This window comes from Helicoverpa zea, chromosome 20 (assembly GCF_022581195.2).
Source record: "Helicoverpa zea isolate HzStark_Cry1AcR chromosome 20, ilHelZeax1.1, whole genome shotgun sequence".
NCBI lineage: Eukaryota > Metazoa > Arthropoda > Insecta > Lepidoptera > Noctuidae > Helicoverpa > Helicoverpa zea.
The window spans coordinates 1,924,017-1,950,110 of NC_061471.1; the positions used below are offsets into that span (position 1 = coordinate 1,924,017).

At 38.2% G+C, this 26,094-nt stretch overlaps 1 protein-coding gene and 1 non-coding gene across 2 annotated transcripts; both read right to left on the minus strand.

Moving 5' to 3' along the window:
- Nucleotides 1-275: 275 nt before the first annotated feature.
- Nucleotides 276-25,700, minus strand: LOC124640444 (eIF-2-alpha kinase GCN2). Its single transcript, XM_047178220.1, has 28 exons — nt 25,502-25,700; nt 24,355-24,521; nt 23,146-23,281; nt 21,729-21,845; nt 21,268-21,401; nt 20,691-20,836; nt 19,840-20,350; nt 19,574-19,696; nt 19,269-19,395; nt 18,765-18,887; nt 18,144-18,378; nt 17,439-17,577; nt 16,841-17,059; nt 15,260-15,411; nt 14,961-15,004; nt 14,630-14,862; nt 13,914-14,178; nt 12,371-12,522; nt 11,870-12,003; nt 10,870-11,049; nt 10,194-10,417; nt 8,788-8,930; nt 8,093-8,261; nt 7,487-7,707; nt 6,289-6,380; nt 4,523-4,650; nt 3,987-4,168; nt 276-2,497 (listed from the first exon to the last, which is right to left on the minus strand). Exons 1-28 carry the CDS (start codon nt 25,553-25,555, stop codon nt 2,353-2,355), a joined length of 4,695 nt encoding a protein of 1,564 aa, XP_047034176.1. The 5' UTR covers nt 25,556-25,700; the 3' UTR covers nt 276-2,352.
- Trnas-gcu lies at nt 13,314-13,395 on the minus strand. The gene has a single exon. It is a non-coding gene; the product is annotated as a tRNA-Ser (tRNA).
- Nucleotides 25,701-26,094: the final 394 nt, after the last annotated feature.

The window sequence follows — 26,094 nt, forward strand, 5'->3', positions numbered from 1 at the left end:
CATCAAAAAATAATATTATATAATAATATTATACAAAAATTTTAACTTTACATAGCACATTAATTTAATTTATTGATGTAGGTAACCAAAACTTTCCATTCATTTATTCAATTTAAATTATTTAATTCAGACAAAATGGTTACAGAATGTTAACACAAATGAATAAAATTATATAATTTATATAAATATCGCACGTGACCTAGCGGACACGCACTATGTTGTAGATTAATTAAAATAAGACTGATATATAAAATTGCAAAATAAAACAATATAAATACAATAAAGATTTTTTTATTATCACAAACCAGGTTTGTATAAAATTGCATTGGCTTTTCACATAATATAACTTTCCAGTTATATAGTCACACAAAACTTTGCAATAAATATCTAAGTATTTATCAAAGTACATATTTTTTTAACAAGAACAGATAATAAAGGTACACATTTTTAACGTAAATTGTTAGTTCCTATAACAATCAAATCATTATCATCCTCCGAGCCTTTTCCCAACTATGTTAGGGTCGGCTTCCAGTCTAACCGGATTCAGCTGAGTACCAGTGCTTTACAAGAAGCGACTGCCTATCTGACCTCCTCAACCCAGTTACTCGGGAAACCCGATACCCCTTATAACAATCAAATCTTTTATAAAAATATTTCTTGGTTTTAGTTTTTATTTGAACTAAGCATCTTACGTATTATACTGACCTATACTTGCCCTTGACAGGCATGATTACAAGATCATTTGACGAGCACTACAATACAAGTATTTAAATTAAGATAGTTTTTGCAGTATACAGAATGTAACAAAAAAAAAAAGAAATGCGGTTTATCTAACAAAATACGCAGCATACGCTTACATATTTTAGGCAGTATTTTTGTAACACTTTTTTTAACGACGTCAAAAATCATCAAATGACCCCTCCCGCTGTGGGTTAGCAGCGTTGAGGGAGTGTCAGACTCTTACTGACTAAAAACCGTCGTGTTCCGTCATAGGCCTTTTATGTACTAGGGCCGCGGTAACTCTTTCGAACAATCCCGCAGCCCCGGCAGATTTTTTCTAACACCTAGTATGTATAATGAGGCGAAAATATATGGTTATAACAAAATTAATTACTAGATCTCCTCGGTAATACTGAGAATGTATTGAAAAATAACACATTACAATTATGAATCAATGTTTTTTTGTAGATAAAAATCATTAGCACAATAAATTACAGTTAGTTTACAATACAATATAAATTAATATACGTTTACAGTAAGACTGCTTTTGAATCAAGTTCTTAAATTGCATTTTTGTTTCTAAAATTACAGAATATTTATGGAACTAGGAAAAGAGATAGTCCCAGTCTATTACATCAGATGGATGATAATTAATAAATTAAATGTAAAAATTATAAATGCCTATGATAAAAGAAGCTGTTTAAACTTATAAGAAGTCATATTCAAACTAAGGAAAACGAGTTTATGTTAACGATATTCATATTTTATACTCCACTTGAGAAGGTACTTATTAAAAAGGAAAAAAATAAATGACTGCTTAAAACTATGATGAAATTGACAAAGTAATGATATAAAATGTAATGTATCTACATTGAATTTTGGTCGCAACTTACTTTTAATTCGAATTTTTAAATAACAAGTCATCTTAAGATTTTTTACCTTTTGTTAAATGCCTTCTCAAAATGGAATACCTACTTATATCAAAACATCAATATACTTTTCTATATACGGTAATGAAGACCAATTGTTTTACACTTGAAGGCTAGTATTCTATAAATATTTCAATACTCAAGCATGTTACAAAATGTTGTCTTAAGGGTTTTAAGATTATCTATTAACGATATGATCAAACTTAAGTCGATATATATCAAACTTATATCGAAACATTCAGAATACAGCCTGTACTCATTAGGCCTGCCATCCACGTCCGATTTTTTGTAGGACAGACAAATCGGACCGATTTTTTGTAGAAGTAAGATTTTCTGACCGACTTGTAGAACGTGTGCACTATATTGCAATCGAGATCACGTAAATGTCGGTCCTGCGCCTGATCTCTCTCCGGTCGTGTCGGATTGTCGTCCCATCGGGCTATGAGAGTGAAGGAATAGTGAGGGCACTTGTGTGTGCGCAAATGCTTGTGCACTTTAATATGCCCTGCGCAGTTGGGTAATCTCCTTACATGAGAACAGCCGTCGTAGCCAATAATCAGCTAGGAGGACATTATTGCAATCGATTTGTTCTATTCTTCTCCTACAAAAAATCGGTGACCGATTTATCGGACGCGGGTGGGAAGCCTGAGATAGAATACCTACATTAGTATAAAAAGAGATATTTCAACAAAACATCGATGGGTCAAGTGATCAATCGGCATAGAGAATCGGGTATAGAGTATAGAGCATAGAGTTGCGTTTCTTCACATTTACACTGGTTGCATTGTTTAGCTAGTGCTGTTAACTCGCTGAGGGCATCGTCGAGAATGTTACGACGTTTTGGATACCTGAAAAAGAGATATTTCAATTGATAACATATCGATATAAAAATTTATATTGATGGACCAATTATTCAATATTTTAAACACTCGACTTATTAAAACATCTAAAATGTAGGTGGATTTTTAAATATTGCATATGGCGTATGCGATATGAAAAATCATCACCTATTAGACTTCTTATTAACATCTTGAATGGTAAAACTCTGTCTTCGTTTGTCGACTGTCATTGGCTACTAAATCACTTTGGTATATAACGCCAAAATAAATTGTAATAGATTTTTTAAAATGATTTTTACATTCTATTTTTTTACAAAATTTAACTTAGCATAGAATTACCCAGATATAATATAAGGATATAATATAATAATACAAATCACGAGAAACATCTAGTTACATATTGAACTCCTTATCGACACATTCATTGAACTTAAACCCTACAAGTTTGCAAACGATGTGCAAAGATACTATTTATATAATTATGTATAGGTAAATAGGTTTATCTTATCAGTCCGTTTGTTTATTGAACCCGTGACTTGAGTATTGTGCTTATAATTAGCAAGTTTATTTATAAAGGGCTGTTAAGATATCAGGGTTTTTATGTTACGGGACCTTTCCGTTCTAGAATGAGACTATACACTTATCTTGGTACTCAGTAAATAGATTTTGTAGGCCAGTTGGTGCCAAATAGGCAGTTGTATCGATTACCCTGTTGTATAGTTCTGGTTTATATCACTTTTTTAAGGTTTTAGGTAAGAAAACACCTCGGAATTAGGTAGTGTTGTTTTACGGAGAGCACGTTTGAATACTTTTATAAAGCGTTGTATTTCAAAATAACATTTGGGCTGCCACATCGCCACCTACAAGACAGAGAAAGAACTAACAACACAATCTTCGTTGCCCACCAGACTAACACCAATCTGGTCGGAGGGTCCAATTTTCTCCAGGATATGATGAGTTTTACACTTGGTTCTGCTTTTAAATACCCCTGAAATTGTAATATTTTGACCCTAGTACGTATAAAAGAGTTAGTTAAGTTACTTACATTTCAGTAACAGTCGCGAACGCATGTGCGATCTCATCGGCATCTAGCGGCGTGGTGAGCGAGGCGGCCAGTAGCCGCACGCAGGCCGCCTCGCACGACAGCGCTAGTACGTTAACGCGGACGCGGCACAGCAGGGGCTGTAGGCCTAGCGATACTTACTGTGGCGATAATCTATCTTGCCTATATTTGAATGATATGACATTTTGCAAGGGGATTACTTTTGTAACACCTTGTATATCAAAATAACATAAGGGCTGCGACACCGCCACCTATAAGACAGAGGAAGAACTAACAATAAAATCTTCGTTGCCGACCAGCCTAACACCAATCTGGTCGGAGGGTCCAATTTTCTCCAGGATATGACGAGTTTTACACTCGGTTCTGCCTATAAACACCCCTAAAATTTAAAAATTTTGACCCAAAGTACGTATTAAAGACAGTTAAAATACTCACATTTCAGTAACAGTGGCAAACGCATGTGCGATCTCGTCGGCATCTAGCGGCGCGGTGAGCGAGGCGGCCAGCAGCCGCACGCAGGCCGCCTCGCACGACAGCGCCAGCACGCTCACGCGGACGCGGCACAGCACGGGCTGTAGGCCTAGCGATACTAGGATTGAGGTCATTTGGGTGTTTATCTGTGGGAAAAGAGTATAAGTTTTGAAATATTAAGGCTCGAGTTGTAAACAACACAAACGACAGTTTTCTTGAAAAAACTACACAGTTGTTGAATGAAAAACGGACGAAATGTTGACGGAGAAGCTTATAAGAAACTAAAGTGTTCCTAATATTATACATATATGACAACAGGTGGATTCTATTTATGGATTTTCTTCAACCTTAATGTATATGGGAATAAACTGTCAACGTTACTACGTTCAATTTTAATCCTGTAATTGAGGGACAACAATATGCAGAAGTCCTTATAAACTTTAGAATGTTTTAATCATCGACTTACTTGCAACTTCTTCAAATTAATATTATTTACTGACCTGATTCTCACAATGCCTCTTGGAGTTCTTAGTCATTCGATCGCTGGCAGTGATGAAGGTGACAGATATGCAGGTACCACTGTTTGACTTCTCGCTTTCAGTCCAACTCAACGTGCGGTATTGACCTGCTAATGGTTTGAATATATTTATTAGACTAATACATTATCCAGCGGTTCCCGAATTCTTTTGGCTTCGGAACCCTTTTCGTTTCACCATTTTTCGGCGGAACCTTAGCTTAAGTAAGAAGTAAACTAAAGACGTAAAATATACTTAGGTACGGCTCGCGGCGCGTGGTAGTGCACCAAAAGGTTATAATATGGTTAGAGATATATTCAGTATACTCAGGCGTAGCATGGCCACACTTGCCAGAAAATAATTTGGCCACCCTTGACTTTGTGTATTATGTGAATAGTTTTCAGTTTGAAGACTGACAAAGTAAACGCAAAAAGAAATAGATTGGGTTTGTACACGTGCGAGGCGAGCGAGCGCGATTTTTTTAAACTAAAAAACGAAGTTCCAAGCACCCGCTAGCATTGAAAGACATGCAGTGGTAGCCGGTATCGCGAGCGAAGCGAGCGCGAATTTTTTTTAGTTTAATTACCTACACAAAATAAACAAAACCACTGTAAATTAATAAGGTCTCAAAAAGTACAATATCCACACAAAAAAGCAAATCCAAATGAATAAGCAGCTAGCGAAGAAAGCGCTATTGCTTTTTCTGAACCAGAGGAATAAAAAATAAACATCAAAGGAAACCTCGACGGAAGAGCGCAAAATTATTTCTTTGCTGGATACTTGAGCAATTAAACGAACATAAAAGCATCACACGCAACATGGAGTCGCGAGCGAAGCGAGCGCGAAATTTTCGGACTCGCGGAGGTGCAAAAATTGGAAATAATGTCACACTTTGATTCATGGTAAAAATAGCCACTGGAAATACTCATATGCCGTGTCATTTCACGTCCTGTCAAATGTATGAAAACGTATAAACCTGGCGATGAAATAAGCCCAAAAAACGCGGTGATTTTTGGCCGACTCGCTACCTACTTATGCCGATTGCCGAAGACCTGGAGGTATTAAGTTAATCTACAATTTGTAAAAAACAGAATTAATTTATCTGCTGCCGTGGCCTTCCCCTGCGCTTGTCGCGAAAGTACGAGACTTACACTCCTGAGTGGTACCCACCTACATGGTGCCTAAATGGAATTTTGGAATGCAATATTTAAAACAATTTAATTGAAAATGAATAATAATTTAATATTGTCAAAAGTGAAACGATTTACCATATGGAAATCTTGAATTTTCCACGGAACCCCTGAGGGCCTGTCACGGAACCTCAGGGTTCCGCGGAACCCCATTTGGGAACCGCTGCATTATACGATAGAAGTAGTAGAGGGTGATAGGCGATATTGACACATGTGTGAATTGAGCGATTTATCGATCTATTTGGTGGTAGATAAGAGGAAGGGCCTAAGGCCTCGGCCTCGAATTTTGCGGGCAGCGGGGCGGCAGCGGCGGCGGCGCGGGCGGTCACCGAGTTGCCCGCTCCCGCGCCGCTGTATTCGAGGGCCGGTCCATTTGATTATACGCGTAAGATCCTGCCGCTCCCACGCCGCCGCCGCTGCCGCCCCGCTGCGAGCAAAATTCGAGGCCGAGGCCTTAGATGTCGTGCTCAATGCCTCGAGCCAAAGGCCTTGTTCAAAATGAATCAATAGTTTTAGGTAGTACTTACGTGCGCGAATGTTAAAATTAATAAAAAAACTTACCATCAGGAGTTTTTATAGGATCTTGAGGACTGAGTAACTTCTGTTTGATGAAATCTAGGACATCGATGTATGGCACTTTGTGTTCTCTTAAACTGTAACAAATAAAAAGCGATATTATTAAGCTAGCAGCAAGATTTATGTTCAAAGCATGCTCGAATTTCTCGAGTCCTCTTTATGTTAAGTGGAACGAAACGCGGAACTTGCTTGTATTTCACGACAGATACAGTTCTTGTAAAACTCGATGTTGTTCCGAATTTAAACGCCCCACACAAGCTCGCACATGTTTCCATCATAAACCTACCCACCCCCACTACCCGCTGATATCTAGAATTGGTTTCTTTAGACTCCCACAATCTTCGGTGAAGACAAAAAGTTTGACGACAACTATACCTTACACCATCCCAATAGGCCAGTCGGGCGGTAGCGTCGTCTTGCAGTAACACTATTTTATTTTATTTTTTTTTATTTTTTCTTTATTGGCTCGCCAACAATTGTGTACACTCATAATATTACAAAATTAATTATACTATAAATAAACTAAGTGTAACAATTTCTTACAGGTAAGCACAGCATGCGATGTATCACAATAATTTATTTTGCCACATGCACTAAATTGTGGTCCTTAATGTGGGCTAAAAATGGATCAAATGCCAAATAATTATAAATATTTGCATGTTTTAAAGTTAGTAATTTAACACTAAAGAAATGAAGAAAAAAGAAAGATAATTGAAAAATTTATACAGTGTTGAAGGTTATTTTATGGAACTTGCCAAGTGAGTCGGAATGCACATCAACAAGATCACTGTAGCTATTCAATAGCTTACACAGCCGGGGAATGATGGAGCTTGCGCCAAGAACTGTTCTACGGAGTGGGGGATGCAAGGGAGTGATAGGAGCACGAGGGTATCTAACGGGAACTCTGAATTTAAACTTGCTAAGTAACTGTGGACAGTCTATTTTGCACCGGAGTAGTTTGTATAAGAAAACTGCATCTGTGATTTTCCTACGTCTCTCCAATGAAATTATCTTAAAATGAGCAAGTCTGGCTTCATATGAGCGTTTCTTTTTTGCAACTCCGGATGAAAACGCCAGATGCCACTATAGCGGGTTGGGCCAGGTCTCGAGCGAGTGGCCATACACCTCCTCACCCCCGCTACCCGCTACGCACGTGCAATGTTCAAATAGTTTGAAGACCTACCTTACGCCGTCCCAGTAGGCCAGTCGAGCAGTAGCATCATCTTGCAGTAGCACTATAGCGGGTCGGGCCAGGTCGTGCGCGTCGGCGCTGGCGGCGGGCCACGCGGCGGCGGCGAGGCCGGCAGCCCACAAGTCCCGGGCTAGAGCGGCACGGCGGGCGGCGGCCTGGCCGTCCCGCCCGCTGCCTGCCGTGCCCCATACGCATACGCAGGTTAGGCGGGACTGCGGAAATGATACGGTGTATTAAATATCGATATGTATGAATCGATTTTGATGAATAACGATATATAGGTAGACCGCTGTTACTGAATATCGATATCGGTAAACGGATATTAGGTGTAGTTAAAATAGAAATGATATATTTTCACAAAAAAACATTCCTAGTTGTTTTTTTTATAAAATTTTCAAAAATGTCATTTGAATTAATACCATTTCTTAATTTAGAATAATTTTAAAAAAAGTTTTATTTTAGGAATATGTTTTAATCGACTTTGTTGGTGTTTTCGAATTATACTCTGAATTTCCAAAATTACAAAAAGATAAAACTGTCTTCACCAAAATATATTTACTCCTAACTAACTTCCTTACTTCTAAAGATACAACAAACCTCTACACTTGGAGAAGAAGAAGCAATCATCTCAGGTTCCATCTTCTTCAAAATGGCGGCCATTCTCTCCAAAGACATGGAGAACCCTACTGAACTGGACTTCAGTTCTGCACTATCATGGTCTTCCGTCCTCGCTACCTTCCAGAACTCTGACACTAAGGCGTCGTATCTAGAAACAATTCGACTTTTTACTAACGACCACCGCCGGTTCCGTCCGTGTCCATGGTAACTATTCTAAGGTAAGTGTACTTCCTTCATCGATAAATGAGCTATCTAACACTGAGCACCTACTTCCTTCATCAAGAAATGAGCTGTCTACACTGCAAGTTTTTTCAAATCGGTAAGGTTGGTTATGAGACTAGATATCACGGTCCGCATTCAATTAGAAAAATTCTTCAGCTTCAGGTAATATGCTTATAAGCCTTGAAGTTAGCTCGAAGTATCGACAACTTATAACTACTCTGTGTCCAGTACACTGACCAGACTTGTAAACACGTAAGAGCTTGGTTATACATCTTTTTTCTACTCTCGACTCGATGAAAAAATGAAAATTTTATTGAAAGAACCTACATATTTTTATACCTATATATTTAGGACAACTAAATGAGTTAATTCACTTTTCGAAAACCGTCACGTATTTTAGAAAACTCTAATACCTCAGTATTGGATAGCTTATTAAAAGCTTCGAATCTTACCTGCCACCAGCGGCAATCAGATCACCAGCCCGATGTTTAGCAGTAGGCTTATGATCCGTATTCCTTAACACTGATATCTGCCAGAATATGCCGCAGTGTTGTGTCGCGTTGTACGCCAGGAATGGGGCTACTGTTATTGGGCACTGAAAAGAATTGAAAATTTTGTTTAATATTGGCTATTTCCTGCGGTTGAAAGGACTTCAAAGGACTTCTCGCACATGGATATAAACTTAGCATAAATGTATAATGTATGTGTTTACTGTTTTATTTCATCAAAATCCATCCAATCTTTTTTTAATATTAGCGTGGTTGCCTTTTTAATCAAGCTTTTTGGTCAGATTAATAGTAAAATCTATGCAAACAGGTTTTTATTTTAAGAACCAGATTATTGCAAAAGTTACCTACAGGTGTTTTGTCTTTGATTTTTTACGGAATTACTTTCTATGACAGAGATAGTCACCCAAATACGGGGCGACCGCATCGAGTGTTACCTAACTTCTGCTTGTTCTTCCCGCTGTTACTTATAACAACGAGCTCCTCAACAAAAAAATAAATAGCATAGTAGTACCAACCTCACACCCCAAAGCCTTAGTATTCCTATAAACGGCCTCCAAGTGCTCCAGTGCTTTACAAGGAGCGACTGCCTATCTGACCTCCTCAACCCAGTTACCCGGGCAACCCAATACTCCTAGGTTAGACTGGTTGTCAGACTTACTGGCTTCAACCAATGTTTGTTACCCGCTAGGCCACCACGACTTTACTTACTTTATGTACTCAGGGTTTGTAGTTGAATGAAAAAGAAACATAATAATTACTAACCTCACAGCCCAAAGCCTTATTATTCCTATAAACGGCTTCCAACTCATGTACCGTTTGAGCCACCACCTTGCTCAACTTAGCTTGCTTCACAAACGGTGTGACGAGTTCGCGAACTTCGTGTACCGGGACATCCGCCTCCATTAGACGGAGGAGATTCGACACGTCACGATTGGTCACACAGAAGAAATTGGTCACACCAGGAGCGACTGCCTATCTGACCTCAACCTAGTTACCCGGGCAACCCAATAGATTAAATGAATAAAAAAAATGATTAAAAGTACCTACCTCACATCTCAAAGCCTTAGTATTCCTATAAACGGCTTCCAAGACATGTACCGCTTGAGCCACCACCTTGCTCAACTTAGCTTGCTTCACAAACGGCGTGACGAGTTCGCGAACTTCGTGCACTGGGACATCCGCCTCCATTAGACGGAGGAGATTCGACACGTCACGATTGGTCACACAGAGGAAATTGGTCACACAGAAGAAATTGGTCACACCAGGAGCGACTGCCTATCTGACCTCAACCTAGTTACCCGGGCAACCCAATAGGTTAAATGAATAAAAAAAACATAAAAAGTACCAACCTCACAGCCCAAAGCCTTAGTATTCCTATAAACGGCTTCCAAGTCATGTACCGCTTGAGCCACCACCTTGCTCAACTTAGCTTGCTTCACAAACGGTGTGACGAGTTCGCGAACTTCGTGTACCGGGACATCCGCCTCCATTAGACGGAGGAGATTCGACACGTCACGATTGGTCACGCAAAGGGACGTTAGGTGGGTTTGTAGTTGGAGACTTGTTATGCGCCCTGGGGAAGGGAAAAGTTAAATATATTCATCTTGTTGAGATTTAATTCACAAACTTTAATTCAACACATTTAATGTCAAAATTAATATAAAGAAAATTCTACAATACTGCAATAGACATCAACATTTGTGAACAAATTAAAATGATAATAGTTCAATGCATTTTAAAATCGTCTTTTTCAGGGTGCGTATTAGTAGTCTCCTATTATGTCCTTTTCTGCTCGTCCCCAATACGACGATTATGAAAGCGGTATATAAAGGTACGATACCTTTTTATTTACACGACGTTTGAGCCGAATTGCACCAACCGTGGTCATCGGTGGACTGACAGGTAGAAGCGACTCCGTGAAGATTTTCACGGACATAAATCACCTATAGTTAACAGTGTTCGCAGCAGCTATATGTGGTTCAACTGTAGCGACACTTTGTATACAACAAGTGTACAGCTACTTACCGAAGCACACATCGACGAGTACGGGGTACATGTCTGAGTGCTTGTCCAGCGGCACCCCGCACGACAGCAGCAGTGTTCGCAGCAGCTCCGTGTGGTTCAACTGTAGCGACACTTTGAGGCCACTTTCTGTTGCCGCTCTGCTTGCTACTATTAGGAGCTCGGAGTCTGGCCAGAGGGAATCTGGAAATACAGACATTACTTAGAAAAAAGGCAAGTTGAAATGGGATCGGATAAAGTGTGCATGAAAATCTCATCTGCCTAGCCTTTTCCCAACTATGTTGGGGTCGGCTTCCAGTCTAACCGGATGCAGCTGTGTACCAGGGTTTTACAAGGAGCGACTGCCTATCTGACCTCCTCAACCCAGTTACCTGGGCAACCCGATACCCCTTGGTAAGACTGGTTGTCAGACTTTCTGGCTTCTGACTACCCGTAACGACTACCAAAGATGTTTAAATGGCAGCCGGGACCTACAGTTTATCGTGCCATCCGAAACACGGAAGAACTCAGTATGACAAGATGGTCACCCATCCACGGACCGACCGCGCCAAGCGTTGCTTAACCTTATGATCGATCGATCCGCGCGGCTTTGACTTAGCCACGAGCTCTTCCTTAGCCACGAGCTCTTCCGTGCATGAAAATCTGAATCCTCATATATTACCTCGAAATACATATAGAAAGTTGCTACCTAATTGCTACCAGCTGCCATTAGTTGCTACCAAATTGCTACTGATTTCGAATGTAATCAGCAGTTAAAGGTGACAGCGATTTTGATGCAAAAATATAGGATAGAGGATAAAATAATATGAACAAAATTCTTTTGTTTACGCGAGGTTTCGAAAATGAATTCGGAAACCAGTTAACAAGTTAAAATTTATACCAAAACTGAGACAATACTTTTAACCCTTTTATGTCACACAAGGTATGGAATTATTTAAACTCTTATATGAGTTCCACGACTAAATGTGATTATTTGTGCACTGATAAGTAAAATAAAACTTACCAGTCCTAGGAGAAACGATGTCGAAGGCGCACTCTATAATCTCCCTCGGATGGAAGCCTTTGACATGCTTCTCTCTGAACACCCGTTCTACCACGTAACGACGCATGTATTTCGTGCCGTTGTATGCTGTATGCCTGTTAAGTAAAATACAACAAACAATATAACAACAACACACACAAAACAATAAGACATAATATACACAGCGGGTCTGCTGGAAGAGATTTCTTCTATATCTATGCTAATAAAATAAAGAGAAACCATAATTTCTTTATTTGCAACTTAAATGCTCCGAAACTACTGAACAGATATGAAAAGTTTTTGTGATAAAATACCTGAATATCGCAAACAAAGTTGCGTGTTAAAAGCTAGTCAAACTAATATGGACATTAATCTCTTTGAAATAGAATCTAAAATCAATTGACGCAACTTTCGTAAGTAGTCGCTTCAATTCTCCTATGACTGACATCTAAACTATATACCTACACGTACGATCTGCCTTACCTAGCAAAAGGCAGTCTCAAGTCATGAGGCAGATGCACAACGGAGCCAGATGCCGTCATGACCTTCACGGCATTTGGATACTGGTCCCACGCGGCAGCTCGGGGTATCAGCAGTGGTGGGGAGAATTCTGAAGCACCGTGGCTGCGGAACACCTGGAAAAGATATGGTATGTAAATAATTTGGTACCTATTTTAAAGGCAGTGGTAATTTGATCTTCCTTATTTGAGAACTGGTTACTGCTAATAGATAGACCAGAATAGGTAGTGAAAGGCTAGAAAAATGATGGTAGATAATAATGTCTTAGTACGAGGAGCATATGCGACAATTTCGGTAAGTTTTTGATAGGAAAACAAAAAGGAGGATAAGGTTAACTGGGTCGAAGATTTTCAGAAAAAACGACAATGAAAGCAAAATAAGCTTTGATGATGATAAATTAATAAAAAGGTAATGCAATATTTCATAAGTAATTATCGTTACAAATCTGTGTAGTACACGATGTTGACACACTTTGTTTATGTTCATTCATCATCATACATTGTAGAAGCATTGAGAATTACTATTATGACTAGCAAAATTAATTAATATAGGATGTGCTAATTAAAACAGTATCTATTCTAGTACTCATATCAGTATTCTAACAATTGATCATAACAGAAACATGATAATAACAAACAATAATTGTAATTATTACTTGTAAAAGAAACATAAACACAAGATTTTGTTTAGTCTATATATTTGTGATATAATTTTTTTGTTTCCTTATCATCAGTATTAGGTTTTTATTTTATCAGGAATTTGTAAATAATTACAAAGCAAGAACATTTCTGTATACTTGTGTGCTAAGAAAATGTTATCAAATAATCTCTTTTGTTATCTTTTAATTACATAGTACGAGTACTAGAAAATATAAGCAGCAATAAAATTGTACAATTACAAAAAGAATCGACGAGGATGGGATTCGAACCCACGCGTGCAGAGCACATTGGATTAGCAGTCCAACGCCTTAACCACTCGGCCACCTCGTCGCATGGCACTGGCTGCCTAATTAAGAGCTACTATTGACACTTGCATTTTACAGTGCAATGAAAAGAAACGAAATATTGTTTGAATATATAATATTTCCAAAAATACATTTTTATGTCATTTACAATGAAATTGAAGTAAAATGAATGCATTAAAAAGTTGGTAGGGAATATTCCAAAAAACTTGCTAGGTCTAATAGAACTTTTGATTTGTGCTTTTGTAAGAACAAACAAAAAAATCTGTTATGAACATGGCATACCTTTAAAAGATATAGCAATTAATGTACAGCTCTCGTTAAATAACTTGAAGCTGGCTATCACTGGATAAGCTGCAGTCAATATGTGTCAACAAAACACTATTGTCGGCTAACAGTCAGATGTTCAGTTACTGTAAATAACTTTGACGCTCTGAAATTTAATCTTTTGGGGGCTAACGTTTGCAAGTAGTGTTGAAGTCGCTTGTAAACAACTTCGGACCGGTAAAATTATTTGACGAGTCACTAGATTAGTCCAAAACATACCTTGATGACGTCATCCTTGATTTTCAACAGCAGTTCATTAGGCTTGGTCCTCATATCGTTATGGTAGGTATAGTCCTCAGCCCGGGACGGCACCTGGTGCAGGCAGGCGGCTACCAGGCGCCCATAGCCTCGAGCAGCTCTATCGCTAAGTGCGTGTGCGAGTAGTCCTGCTAGGGCTCCCTCGGGTACGGCGCGGGGAACGTGGGAACTGCCTAGAAGTTCCGCGCATGTTGGACGAAGACTGGGCTCGTGGTTTAGAAGCCATCTGGAAGGGGATAAAGACGTGTGTTTATGTCTGCTGTACTTACTGCATATTTTCTCTCTCACTCGACCCCATATTTTAGGGACGAGGTCCCATACTATAAGCGCTTAACAAATAAGAAGGGAAATTAAACTACAATACAAAAAGAAATCTATATTGTCGACTAACGGTCGACGGAGTATCCATCTCGATTTTGAAACCAAAACTGTGTGACTTAATATATTGCATAATATGTATATTTGTCAAATAATTCGAATTCGAATGGTAGGTACGAGTCAAAAGATTTTATAAAAAATATGTCTGGATGAACGTTTGGTTCCTGAATAAAACATTGAATCTCAGTTGTCATATGTGTATTATGTCTGGTCTAAACTAATGGTCTGACTGAACTTTTTATGAAACTGGATTTACCATAAAAAATCTACCCATTACAAAAGTTCCACAAACCACATACCGAATAACATGAATCTGTCTCGCATTATCCTCCTTCTCAAAGCCCTTAGGCATGATAATATCCTTGCTCCTCAGATTAGAGAGTACCATCATCCTTTCCATCCCCGTATCCAGCGTGGGATGGAACATCTCGAAGAGTATGATGCCTAGGGAGTAGATGTCCACTTTCTGGTTGTAGATGACCTTGGAACTTAATTGGAGTAACTCTGGTGCTACGTAGAGAGCTGTGCCGATCTGGAAAAGGGGGTATGTCGAGTTAAAATTTGCACATAAACACAGCATTTACAGTATTATTTTAATAATGTAATTTTCTGTATCGTCGTACATCGTACCTGTCCTGTTAGAGAGCCGCCGATTTCTTCCTGTTTGGCTTTTTCTGAAACATTACACAAAAAATATTTACTATCTTCGCTACAATACACTCAAAGTTACTAAAATCAGTGATATTAGTTACTTGTTATTTGTCCGTAAGCTAATGGAGAGTTCTAAAAATTGGTACTCTATGGTCTTTCTTCAATGCATGTGCTGTCTACCACTTAAACTATTTTTCCAAATCATTTGTTCATGAGAATATTACAATTGAACAAAAAAACTCTTAGCCTAATATTATGAGTACAGATTAAAATCTTACCATCAACAGGCAAGGCAGTAAACGCTTTAGTAGCCAGTCCAAAATCTCCAATCTTCACATGATCGTTAGAATCCAAGAAAATGTTGACAGGCTTCAGGTCTCTATGGATCATACCTCTTTGGTGCACGTGGGCTAGGCCTTCGACTATCTCCCTGGAAATATAGAACAGAAATATTAGTTATACTCACTTCCACCAGTTGTGTCTCGTAAGAACTACTTCGCGAACCCAGATAAAATTATCCCCGGCATTTACATGACCGAAAACGAAATTAAACATTTTACTAGATTCCACAAAAAAAAAAACTAAATACCACCTTAACTAAATACCTAGCACGTTTTCTTAAACCTGTCGCCACACCTCTTCTTATAAACATTTAAGATCCTTTTTTGTAAAACACGATATTCGCTCACATACGACACAGCTACTAAAACTTACCTCGGTTGGATCCCTTTTAAGACTTTTTGGGCACGCCTATACTGCTTCTGTTAATCTAAAATGAACACCAACCTAGTTTGAAAAGATCTGGATCCTCACCTAAAAAGCCTCTAAGCTCTGAAATGCTCTTGGCACAGTCCGTTATCTATCGCGTGTCGCAGCGTGTGCTTCTCACAGAACTCCATCTGTATGTACAGCACCTGGCGGATCCTCTCCAAGGACTTGCGAGGAGCATCCACTACGTCCTCCGAAGGTATGGTCAGAGATTGGTTTACAGCCCTTTCATATAGTAAGGACTATCTCCCGAAAACCAAAATACTCGGCAAAATTGGAGTTCCTAACAATCATTTAAGAGGATCCCTTTTTGCAAAATTACGATTTTCATCTGGACCATCCCCTTTGGACCCTTTTAAGACTTTCTGGACCCGACTATACTGCTTCTACCAAACTATTAAATGAAAACCGATCCCTGCGTAACTAAAAAAGACTTGTATTCTTACCTAAAAAGCCTCCAAGCTCTGAAATGCTCTTGGCACAGTCCGTTATCTATCGCGTGTCGCAGCGTGTGTTTCTCACAGAACTCCATCTGAATGTACAGCACCTGGCGGATCCTCTCCAAGGACTTGCGAGGAGCATCCACAACGTCCTCCGAAGGTATGGTGAAAGACTGGGTTAAATTCCTCCCATATAGCAAGCAAGGGTCTACATCAGTGGTTCTTAACCTTTTTGGCATGAGGGACCACTTTACCAAAAGTTTGTCTTGCCGGGGACCACCCCAATGGTTTGCCTAAATTGAGGGTTCTTTGATAAAGAATACGAGCAACGTCGCGAAGCTGCTTCGTGGAAGCAATGCTTCGCGGACCACTTGGAATGCCTCCAGGGACCACCAGTGGTCCGCGGACCACCGGTTAAGAACCACTGGTCTACATGTTTTGGAAGACTAACTTACCAAAAACTAGAATACTCGGCAAAATTGGAGTTCCTAACAATCATTTAAGAGGACCCCTTTTTGCAAAATTACGATGATCAACTGCAACACCCTTTTTGGACCCTTTTAAGACTTTCTGGACACGGTTATACTGCTTCTACCGAAATAATGAATGAAAACCGACCCCTGCGTAACTAAAAAAGACTTGTATTCTTACCTAAAAAGCCTCCAAGCTCTGAAATGCTCTTGGCACAGTCCGTTATCTATCGCGTGTCGCAGCGTGTGTTTCTCACAGAACTCCATCTGAATGTACAGCACCTGGCGGATCCTCTCCAAGGACTTGCGAGGAGCATCCACAACGTCCTCCGAAGGTATGGTCTGAGAGACGTTCGAGTCTTCTTCAAATTCCACTCCGCTGCTGGATCCGTCTTCTGGGCTGTGGATTTGGGAGTAAAGTGAGTTATTTTGGAGTTTTAAAAAGTGTGGTTTTATTTAATTTTAAAAAGAAAGTTGTTGGGAGAAGTTGCAACTTTTTTTGATACCTGATTAAGACAGGGATGTAATATGAGGAAAAATGAACTGCTTTGAAATAATGTTGCGGAGAACAAATCTCCAACCGCATGCAGACTTGTCAAAAGACAGTTTTATTTTTATTATTTTTGATGAAAATAAACTTAAAGACCCGCAAAGCCAAAGCTAAATGAAAATGAAAAATCTTATTAAAGTGTATATTATCAGACCAACAAGGAAGCTAAGCCTTCTAAAACAATAATTATTTATCAATTTATCACCAAAAAATGGACAGAGAAACTTACCTCATTATAGTAAACCAAGGATCTGGTTCGTCATCATCGTCATCGTCTTCGGATTCAGAAGACGTACTCGTTTTCTGTACCGGCGCCTCTGACATCGACCATTCCACCTTGATGTCTTGGCCTAACTTAGCGACCACTCCTGTTGGAAAAAGTAGTTTGTTTCATTTAAATACGGGCTAATTTCTAGGGCCCTAATCCACTGACAACATCGAAAATCACTTTTGTAAAACATGTTAAATAAGTTTGAAAATTCATTGTTAACAATTGTTTTAAGACGTAACGTTCATGTGGTAGTAAACTTGGGTCTAGAATAATTAAACTATTTGTCGCCAATAGTTCTACGACTAATCTATGCCATTTGATAAGTTTTACCAAAAACAACTTTGTTTAGCAAAATCTAAAACGACATTTGAAAAGAAAACTTATGGATGTCTCCATTTGATAGGGTATTTTTATGCATCGGTATTATTTTCATACATTCTCATCAATACAATATTTAATTATTTGAATATCTAGTGACCATATCGCAGTTAATTCCTACCTGTTTCCTGAATCATGAGAAGACCTGCATGGAACGATTAGAATAAATACAGTTTAGAGTTTCTCATAGACACAAAGCCACAGCGGAGATTTTTCTATACAACTCTCTATACTCTATAGTCTGTTAGAAGCGAGAATAAATACTTTTTACGTAATTTAAATTACCTTGCAAACTATCAGGCCTTTTAACATCAGGTACCTCAATCTCCACGCTAGTATCATCTTCTTCAACCTCAATACTAGACTCGATCCAAGCGTTAAAATACCTAACCACATTCTCATGGTTAAGTCGGGACAACAGTTTAACTTCTCTAGTTATCTTCTTATTTAACTGCACGCTTTCAGGGTTAAGCTTGATGCGTTTGATCGCGTAGAATCCACCGTCAAGTTTGTTTTTAACCTGCAATGTTCTGTTAATATTGTAATCTTGGTAAACGACTTGTTATTGGAGATTTTGAAAATGATCAGTTAAAACTTATAGCACCTAGATGCTACGGATATTCTTTTATTTATACCAATCACAGCCATTCTCAAAATGCCAGATTGAACTGAAGGTATAATATGAGTTTTTGAGAGTTAGGATATTCTACTCCTTGATACATAATAAAGATTGCACTATTTGCTTGCACATACCCAATCAATATTGAGCCAAAACAGTTTTACTCTCATGAATAGAAATCTACTCATTGACTTGTATTGACTTGTAAAAACTTTAGCCATCCATACGAAATACTTTTCATTTAAAGGCTAATTAAAAAGTGGAAGTCTTGAAGTCTAAATATGTACCTTCAGCACATCCCCGAAGGCACCTTTTCCGAGCCACGTGAGGACTTCAAACTCAGCGTGCAGACGACTATGACCGTTAGTCACTGGACTGCTATGATGCATCTTCTTAACTGCATCGTCGTCCTGCAATTTAAGGAAAATATCATCTTTAGCCATGTATTGTCTCATTGCTGCACAGAGAAGGAATGAGCTTTGATTTCAGTCTTCTAATGTCCAGATTTCCTCAAGTGGTCTTCATACACTTTTAGTCAGTTTTTGGAGTTCAAGACATACTTATAAAGTACATAAGTGAAATTACTTGTGGTACAAATAATATTTTCATTAAAACTAGATGAAATCTCGATATTACAAATTATAGCAAACAATAGGAAAACGGAAGGTATTTATAAAGTAAGGGTATCTATAAGGTATTTGATATTTGCTTTATCAATGTTCTTATATTATATCTCGAACTAAATATATTAAAGAAAATTACAGTAGACAAAAAAACATTGTAAAACTTACCTCAGATCCACTGCCTTCATCATTATTTTCCTTATTGCTGGGCACCTTGGCAGGCGCATCGGTCAGGAACACGTGATTCATCAGCTGTTCAGCTGACCACTGAGATTGCTCGTCTTCCGTTAAACATCTGTAAAACAATATTTAAGTTTGCGCATTTTTTGAGAAAATTGCGCAAAGTCTTTGCGCTAAACAGACAGTTGCGCAAACCCGATGCGCTAATAGAGGTTTTGCGCAATTTTGGTAAGGTTATATTATTAAAGAACTTTTGAAAATATAATTCCAAAGGTACTATTTAACAGGCTTACCTGGCAAAGAAATCCTTAGCGGAACTTGGCAGATCTGGTGGTATTTCCATATAAGTTCGTTCTTGAGATACAAGGGAAAGAAGCATCTGTCCCGTTGCGTAAATATCTTGCGCTGCTGTTTGTCTGTATATAGGAAATATTATAAATACATGGTAAAAGTTCAGGTCATTATAGAGTTAGTACTATCAACTGTTAGAAGTATAGGTTTAAGTTGACTATTTCATCAACAGAAAAAAATTGAAGACATGACCATACCTTCATCTTACCTTTCACAATACGTATCACCGTCCAGCATTTCAGTCAACCGCATATCCAAACCAATCCCCACCAGTTTAACCCCCCCTACATCGTCTAAGAAAACATTTTGACCCCTCACGTCTTTATGCACGATCCCCACACTATGTAACTCTTTTAGGGCCCCTAAAACCCCTAAAGCCACATGCCTTAGTAATTTTAACCCTTCATAACGGTCACAAAACACACCAAGTCTGCTTTTAACACTTTTCAAAGCACTCCCTAGAACAAAACTCCTGAATAAATATATATATTGTTTTGCTGTCCGTTTGTTCGCGTCTTTAATTGTTTCCATGGCAACGTAGGGGGTTATGGCAGGGTGGTTGAGTCGACACATGGCTTTCAGATCTTGTTGCATGGAAGTCAGTTGGCGGGATCGGGTCTGGAAGTCGGTGGCTGGGGGTGTGATCCATTTTTTGGCGATTAATCTCTCGCCTTCGTCGTCTATTGCTAGGTAAGTTGTTGCGCCGTTTGATGAGTGACCTGTGAAAGTGGAGAAATTAGACAACGGCATGTTTTGTATGTAGAAAAAGTTAACTAGACGCTGCTCTCAATAAATGGTATCGTACGGGAAAGTTTCCATGTCGTCGACAAATTATCTATTAAATTACAAAGCTGCATAGAACCAGATACATACATTAGAGTTGTTTCATCACCTCTTTGCATGTGACACAGGAGGCATTTTTTTGAAGCTATCTTATAAAGCTTATTAATCGTTGTGGTGTTTTGATATGACACAAAATCATATTACAACAATAAGGTTTGCTCTACATAAGACAGTAAAAAACATGACACCTTGGCGGTCGGGTAAAAGATCTCTTACCTAAACAGTTACTAATATAAACCTTCTTATTATTCTTCTGTGTAATCCTAACAACTTGAACTCCTTTATTCTTACAAGTACAGGGTATATCTACTGTTTTAGTTCTAACTATCTTCTTGACAGGAGACATTTTGTCGTCGGCATAACTGAAAACAAAGGAATACATACATCATTTTAATATAACGAAAGTTTAAAACATGATGAAATTCCGCTGTGTTGCTAACTATGTTGCTAACATGAGCTCATGGATAAATAAATCAATCTAGAGAATGGGAAAAAAGAAAAACTTATCTTTGCGTGAATAAAATTTCATTTTACATCTTTTGATCCTGGATTTATTCAAAGTTTTAGTCAATCACACAACATTTTTCTTACTGTGTAAATTGATTACTATAAACTTTTACAATAAACAATATATTAAGTACCCCAAACCACCACTATTCCCAAAAACATGCACACACTTTTTATTTACCAGTAGATAAATACTTAGTACCATTTTATTGTATTACTTCATCTTCCATATATTTTCTGATTGCATATAAATGGTTAAATAAATAAATAAAACTAAGGAACTTACCACACCAACTCCGGCGCATCCCCAGTACCATCGAGACTATCATCCTGACTAATGCTAGACCTATGCGTCCTATGTCTGCCGGCGCCGCGAAGAATCTCCTGGCGTCTCTGAATCTCATCTTTCATTTTCTTACGCTGAAACATGGACACAGGTAAAATTAAAAATTATATTTTTTGCCGGCTTATCAGAAGAAAATCTGATACACTGAGTAAATACAATCAATATGATGAGGGGTCAAGTTAAAACCTGTTGGTGGTTATAACTTCAAAAGTAACACAGTTGTCAATACAAAATGGCCTTAATAGCAAACCATCAAATATGTATATCAACAACCAAATAATCAAAATCAAGACATTATATTTACCCATATCAAACGCCTACTAACAAAATTAAAAGATTCTAGATTTGAAATTGCAAAAAAAAACCTTAAGCACAACCATGTAACATTCAAAATAGATTACCTCCTCATTTTCCTTAACTTTCAGATCATGTAGTTTCAACTGTTCTTGTTCATTCTTTTGTTTCACCATTTCTTCATAAAACGACAGGGTGGGCTTATTGTGGTCATGGAGAAATTGCTGAAAATATTAACAAGAAGTTCTTAAATAACTAATTATTATTAGCTAGATTTCGAAGAGAAGGGTAATTTAGACTTAGGACATACTTTGGAACAAATTGATGAATTTTGTAAACTACAAATATGATAAACTTACAATGTTAATAATTGTATTGTTTTGTTATTTTAATGGGGAAGCACAGATAGATACTATAAATATCGAGTGACTCATATTTGTTGGCGATAAAGGTTAAAATTATTATTGCACAGTGTAAAAGAATGTGTTGCAATTTTTTTACTTTTTTGCCCACATAATTTGGGAAGTGCATAGTAACTCAATATGATCCTTTCATACCTAATATTGTCCAATGTTTCATTAAAATAAAATCAGCTATAAGTAAAAGAGAGAACTGCTTTCTTAATTAAAATAATGGTAAGATAAGGATTGTTGCATGCACTGTAGAACAGTATATTACGAAAAATACACTATGCATCTCATCATCATGTCCCTAGCCTTTACCCAACTATGTTGGTGGTGGCTTATAGTCTAATTGGATTAAGCTGAGTACTGTGTTTTACATGGAGCGACTGCCTATCTGACCTTCTAAACCCAGTCATTGGGGCATCTCACCATTTAAATATATAAGTACCCTAATTTAGGCAATAAATGGATCTCAAACTAATGGATGTTGATGGGAAATGCCAACAAACAACATAATACATTAGTGCCATTATCTATATCTCTGATAACAATAATAGCTAGATTAGTTAAATGTAACTCCATCATAATAGTCCCAATTTCCATGAAACTATAAATCTGTGTTTTTATTAGTATTTGCTTACTTTCAGAATTACATTATCAACTAAGTATGTTTTCAGAAAGAATTATTTACATAATTTGGGCTTTTGAAAGCTGAAGAATAATTAATTTGGAAACTTTTTGATGTTTTTATTTTTCTGGATTATTAGCAATTGAACTACTAACCTACCTACTAACCTGGGTTGAGGGGGTCAAATAGGGCAGTCGCTCCCCGTAAATACTGGTACTCAGCTACATCAGGTTAGACTGAAAGCCGACCCCAACATAGTTGGGAAAATGGCCCGGAGGATGATGAACTACTAACCTACCTTGATTCATGAGAGAATTATTTAATACTTATGAAGAGTATTATGTATGTTACAACAACATTATATTTACTAGGTTCAATCAGTGGTTCACCTAGGTCCTGGACCCAAACCATAGGTGGTTATATTATAACCCCCTGAATCCGGTCTTGACAACTAAAATATACAGAAACTATAAAATTAACAAAAGTAATTACCTGTGCATGTTGTGCCAATTGAAATATACAGACTTCTCCACATAACTTCTTAGCCAACTCTTCCAATTCAGCCAGTAGTTGCATTGCATTATCAGTAGATAAACCTCGCATCTTGTGGATAGCAATACATAAAGGTCTGAAAATACAAAGAAAAATATTAAGCAATAGTTCAAGAACTAAAAATATTTTTAACTATGTTAAAAACTTTTTTCATTTTCTTGTTTTCTACTTGAAGACCTTCTTTTCTGGAAATATCTTTGTCCAGAACAACTTATTAAAATATAATGATGATGTCCTCCTAGCCAATTATCCACCATAGCCACTGTTCTTATAAGGAGATTAGCCAACTGCGCAGGTTATATTATAGCGAACAGGCATTGATTGATACACACATGCATCTGAGAGCACATAAATATCGGTACAATTTATAATTGTAACTATATGATGATGATGATGATGTCCTCCTAGCCGATTATCGGCTACGGCGGCTGTTCTCATGTAAGGAGATTAGCCAACTGCGCAGGACATATTATAGTGCACAAGCATTTGCGCAGACACAGGTGCACTCCCTATTCCTTCACTCTCATAACCCGATGGGACGGCAATCCGACACGACCGGAAAGAGATCAGGCGCAGGACCGACATTTACGTGCTCTCCGATGCACGGGTGAATCAATCACCAACTTCCAGGCTTCGGGCTGCTTTGTGAAAGTCTTCTAAAACCCACAAAGTGATTTCGGCCCGACTCGGGAATCGAACCCGAGACCTCGTGCTCAGCAGCCACACTTGCGACAACTAGACCAACGAGGCAGTTAGTAAATAAATAAATAAATAAATAATGTCTGGACACCTTTTCACACACGGTCGGTTAGCCCCATGGTAAGTTATTTATTAACTTGTGTTATGGGTGCTAACACAACTGATAAACTACATATAGCTACATATATACATATTTATGAATACATATTGTAACACCCAGACCACGGCCAACAAGCATGCTCATCACACAAATGTCGACCGAACCGGGAATCGAACCCGGGACCTCAGGTTTGGCAGTCCGGCATGGTGACCATTGCGTCATCGAGGTCGTCTAGTAACTATATAACATCATATTATTATGAAAACTAGTAAAACACCAATTTACTGTCAACTCCTTTCCCTATAAAGTTATGGTCAAAAACAAATATTCAAGGAAAAATTAAAACATACTTATCAGGATAGTTGGCACAGCATTTGAAGTGTAATGTCACGGAACAGTGAACGCCTTTGATATCAGAATTATGTAGGGGATTCAACGTTAACATCAGATCATTCGGCCTCCATATCTTCCAAGCTACCACTTCTCGGTTGTCTACGACTGCATCACCGTAAATTGCCTGTAAATCAATTAGCATATTAAAATATGAAATTTAAATTCAGAACAGTTTATAGTTGTAATCCATGTTTTTGAATGGACCAAGTTCATGACTCAATTTTCCTTAATCTACGATTTAAACTTTAAATTAAAGTATGTTTGTCCGTTGAAGTGAAAATATTTCAAGAAGGATTAATAAAAGCACCAAATGTACCCATATATCTAAACGGTAGAAGAAGAAACGTTTTTATGATTGTTTCGTAGGTAGGTAACAAAAAGTTTATGAACAACACGAATTATTGTGTGTAAAAATTAAATTATAAATTAAAAAAAACCCCCGACCCAAAAAAGTACGCAATAATTATGACAAAAGGTTAAAAACGCTAAACCCTATAAAATGCAAAAAATAACTTTTAACACTACATAAACTAAATTTTTTCGTGTCGGGGGACCTTCAACGTGTCGGGGGAAATTCAACGAGCCCAAACTCGATGGGTTTACTAAAAGGCAGTTCAGGGTTACGTCTCCTACCTTCGTGCCCTAACAGCAGACCAGCTCAGTGATTCCAAAAGACATTAGCGTTTCAAATTTCAGATCCCACATATACTTGCAAGTAAACTGATAGTGTAACATTCCTATCACATCTAGCAAATGAGCTGATGACCTTGAAGACCTGAACCGATTTCCACCAAACATAGCTAAGAACACTCCCGACTGACATACCTTTTAAACAAAAAAAACCGCATTACAATCGGATCATCCGTTTGGGAGCTACGATGCCACATACACACACACACACACACACACACACACACACACACACACACACACACACACACACAGACATGTCAAACTTATAACACCCCGTCGTTTTTGCGTCGGGGGTTAAAAAATAGTTGCCTCGGTCTAAATTAGTATTCCCGCCACGAAAAAAAACTATTATTTACTTTCATCACCAATATGTTTTGATTTTATTAATATATTAAATTACAATAAAATAACCTGTAATGCGGCCAATTCATTGTCTTGACGCTCTTCGTTCGTTTCGTCACTCATTTTGCCGTCATAAAACAGACATGGTAGCCTCAAATTTAACTCTTAAACACATAAAACGATAACACGAAAACGTGTAAATTATTTTTGCTGTTTGAGCAAATAAATCCCAGTGCTTTGAGAGAAATACAATACACCGCAAGCAAAACAAATTGAAATTATGACTTTGACGTTGACAGCTATCATTTTCGGTTTGATGCTTTTAAGTTCGTTCAGAAATTGTAATAAGAATTTGAGGTAAACGAGTTCTAGAGTGGAGACCACGCCTCGGCAAACGTAGTGTAGGACGTCCTCAGGCACGGTGGAGTGATGACTTGCGCAAGTCGGCTGGCAGGAGCTGGATGCGAGAAGCTGAAAATCGATCTCAGTGGCGTGCACTTGGAGAGGCCTATGTCCAGCTGTGGACTGCGATAGGCTGATGATGAATAAGAATTTAAGTCCTAATGAAGATCATACTTTTCTCATGCTTAGCAAAGGCACAGGAGAGAGAGGTTATTTTCTGCTCTTCGTAGAACAAAATCTTGGTTGCGTGACTCATACAG

Excerpts from the sequence above, each read along its gene's own strand:
- LOC124640444 (XM_047178220.1), bottom strand. The coding sequence starts at position 25,555 with ATGAGTGACGAAACGAACGAAGAGCGTCAAGACAATGAATTGGCCGCA. Across the intron at positions 6,381-7,486 it reads GCCTACTGGGACGGCGTAAG|TTTAAGAGAACACAAAGTGC; the intron begins GTAGGTCTTCAA and ends TATTTGTTACAG. Across the intron at positions 4,651-6,288 it reads TCCTATAAAAACTCCTGATG|CAGGTCAATACCGCACGTTG; the intron begins GTAAGTTTTTTT and ends TCAAACCATTAG.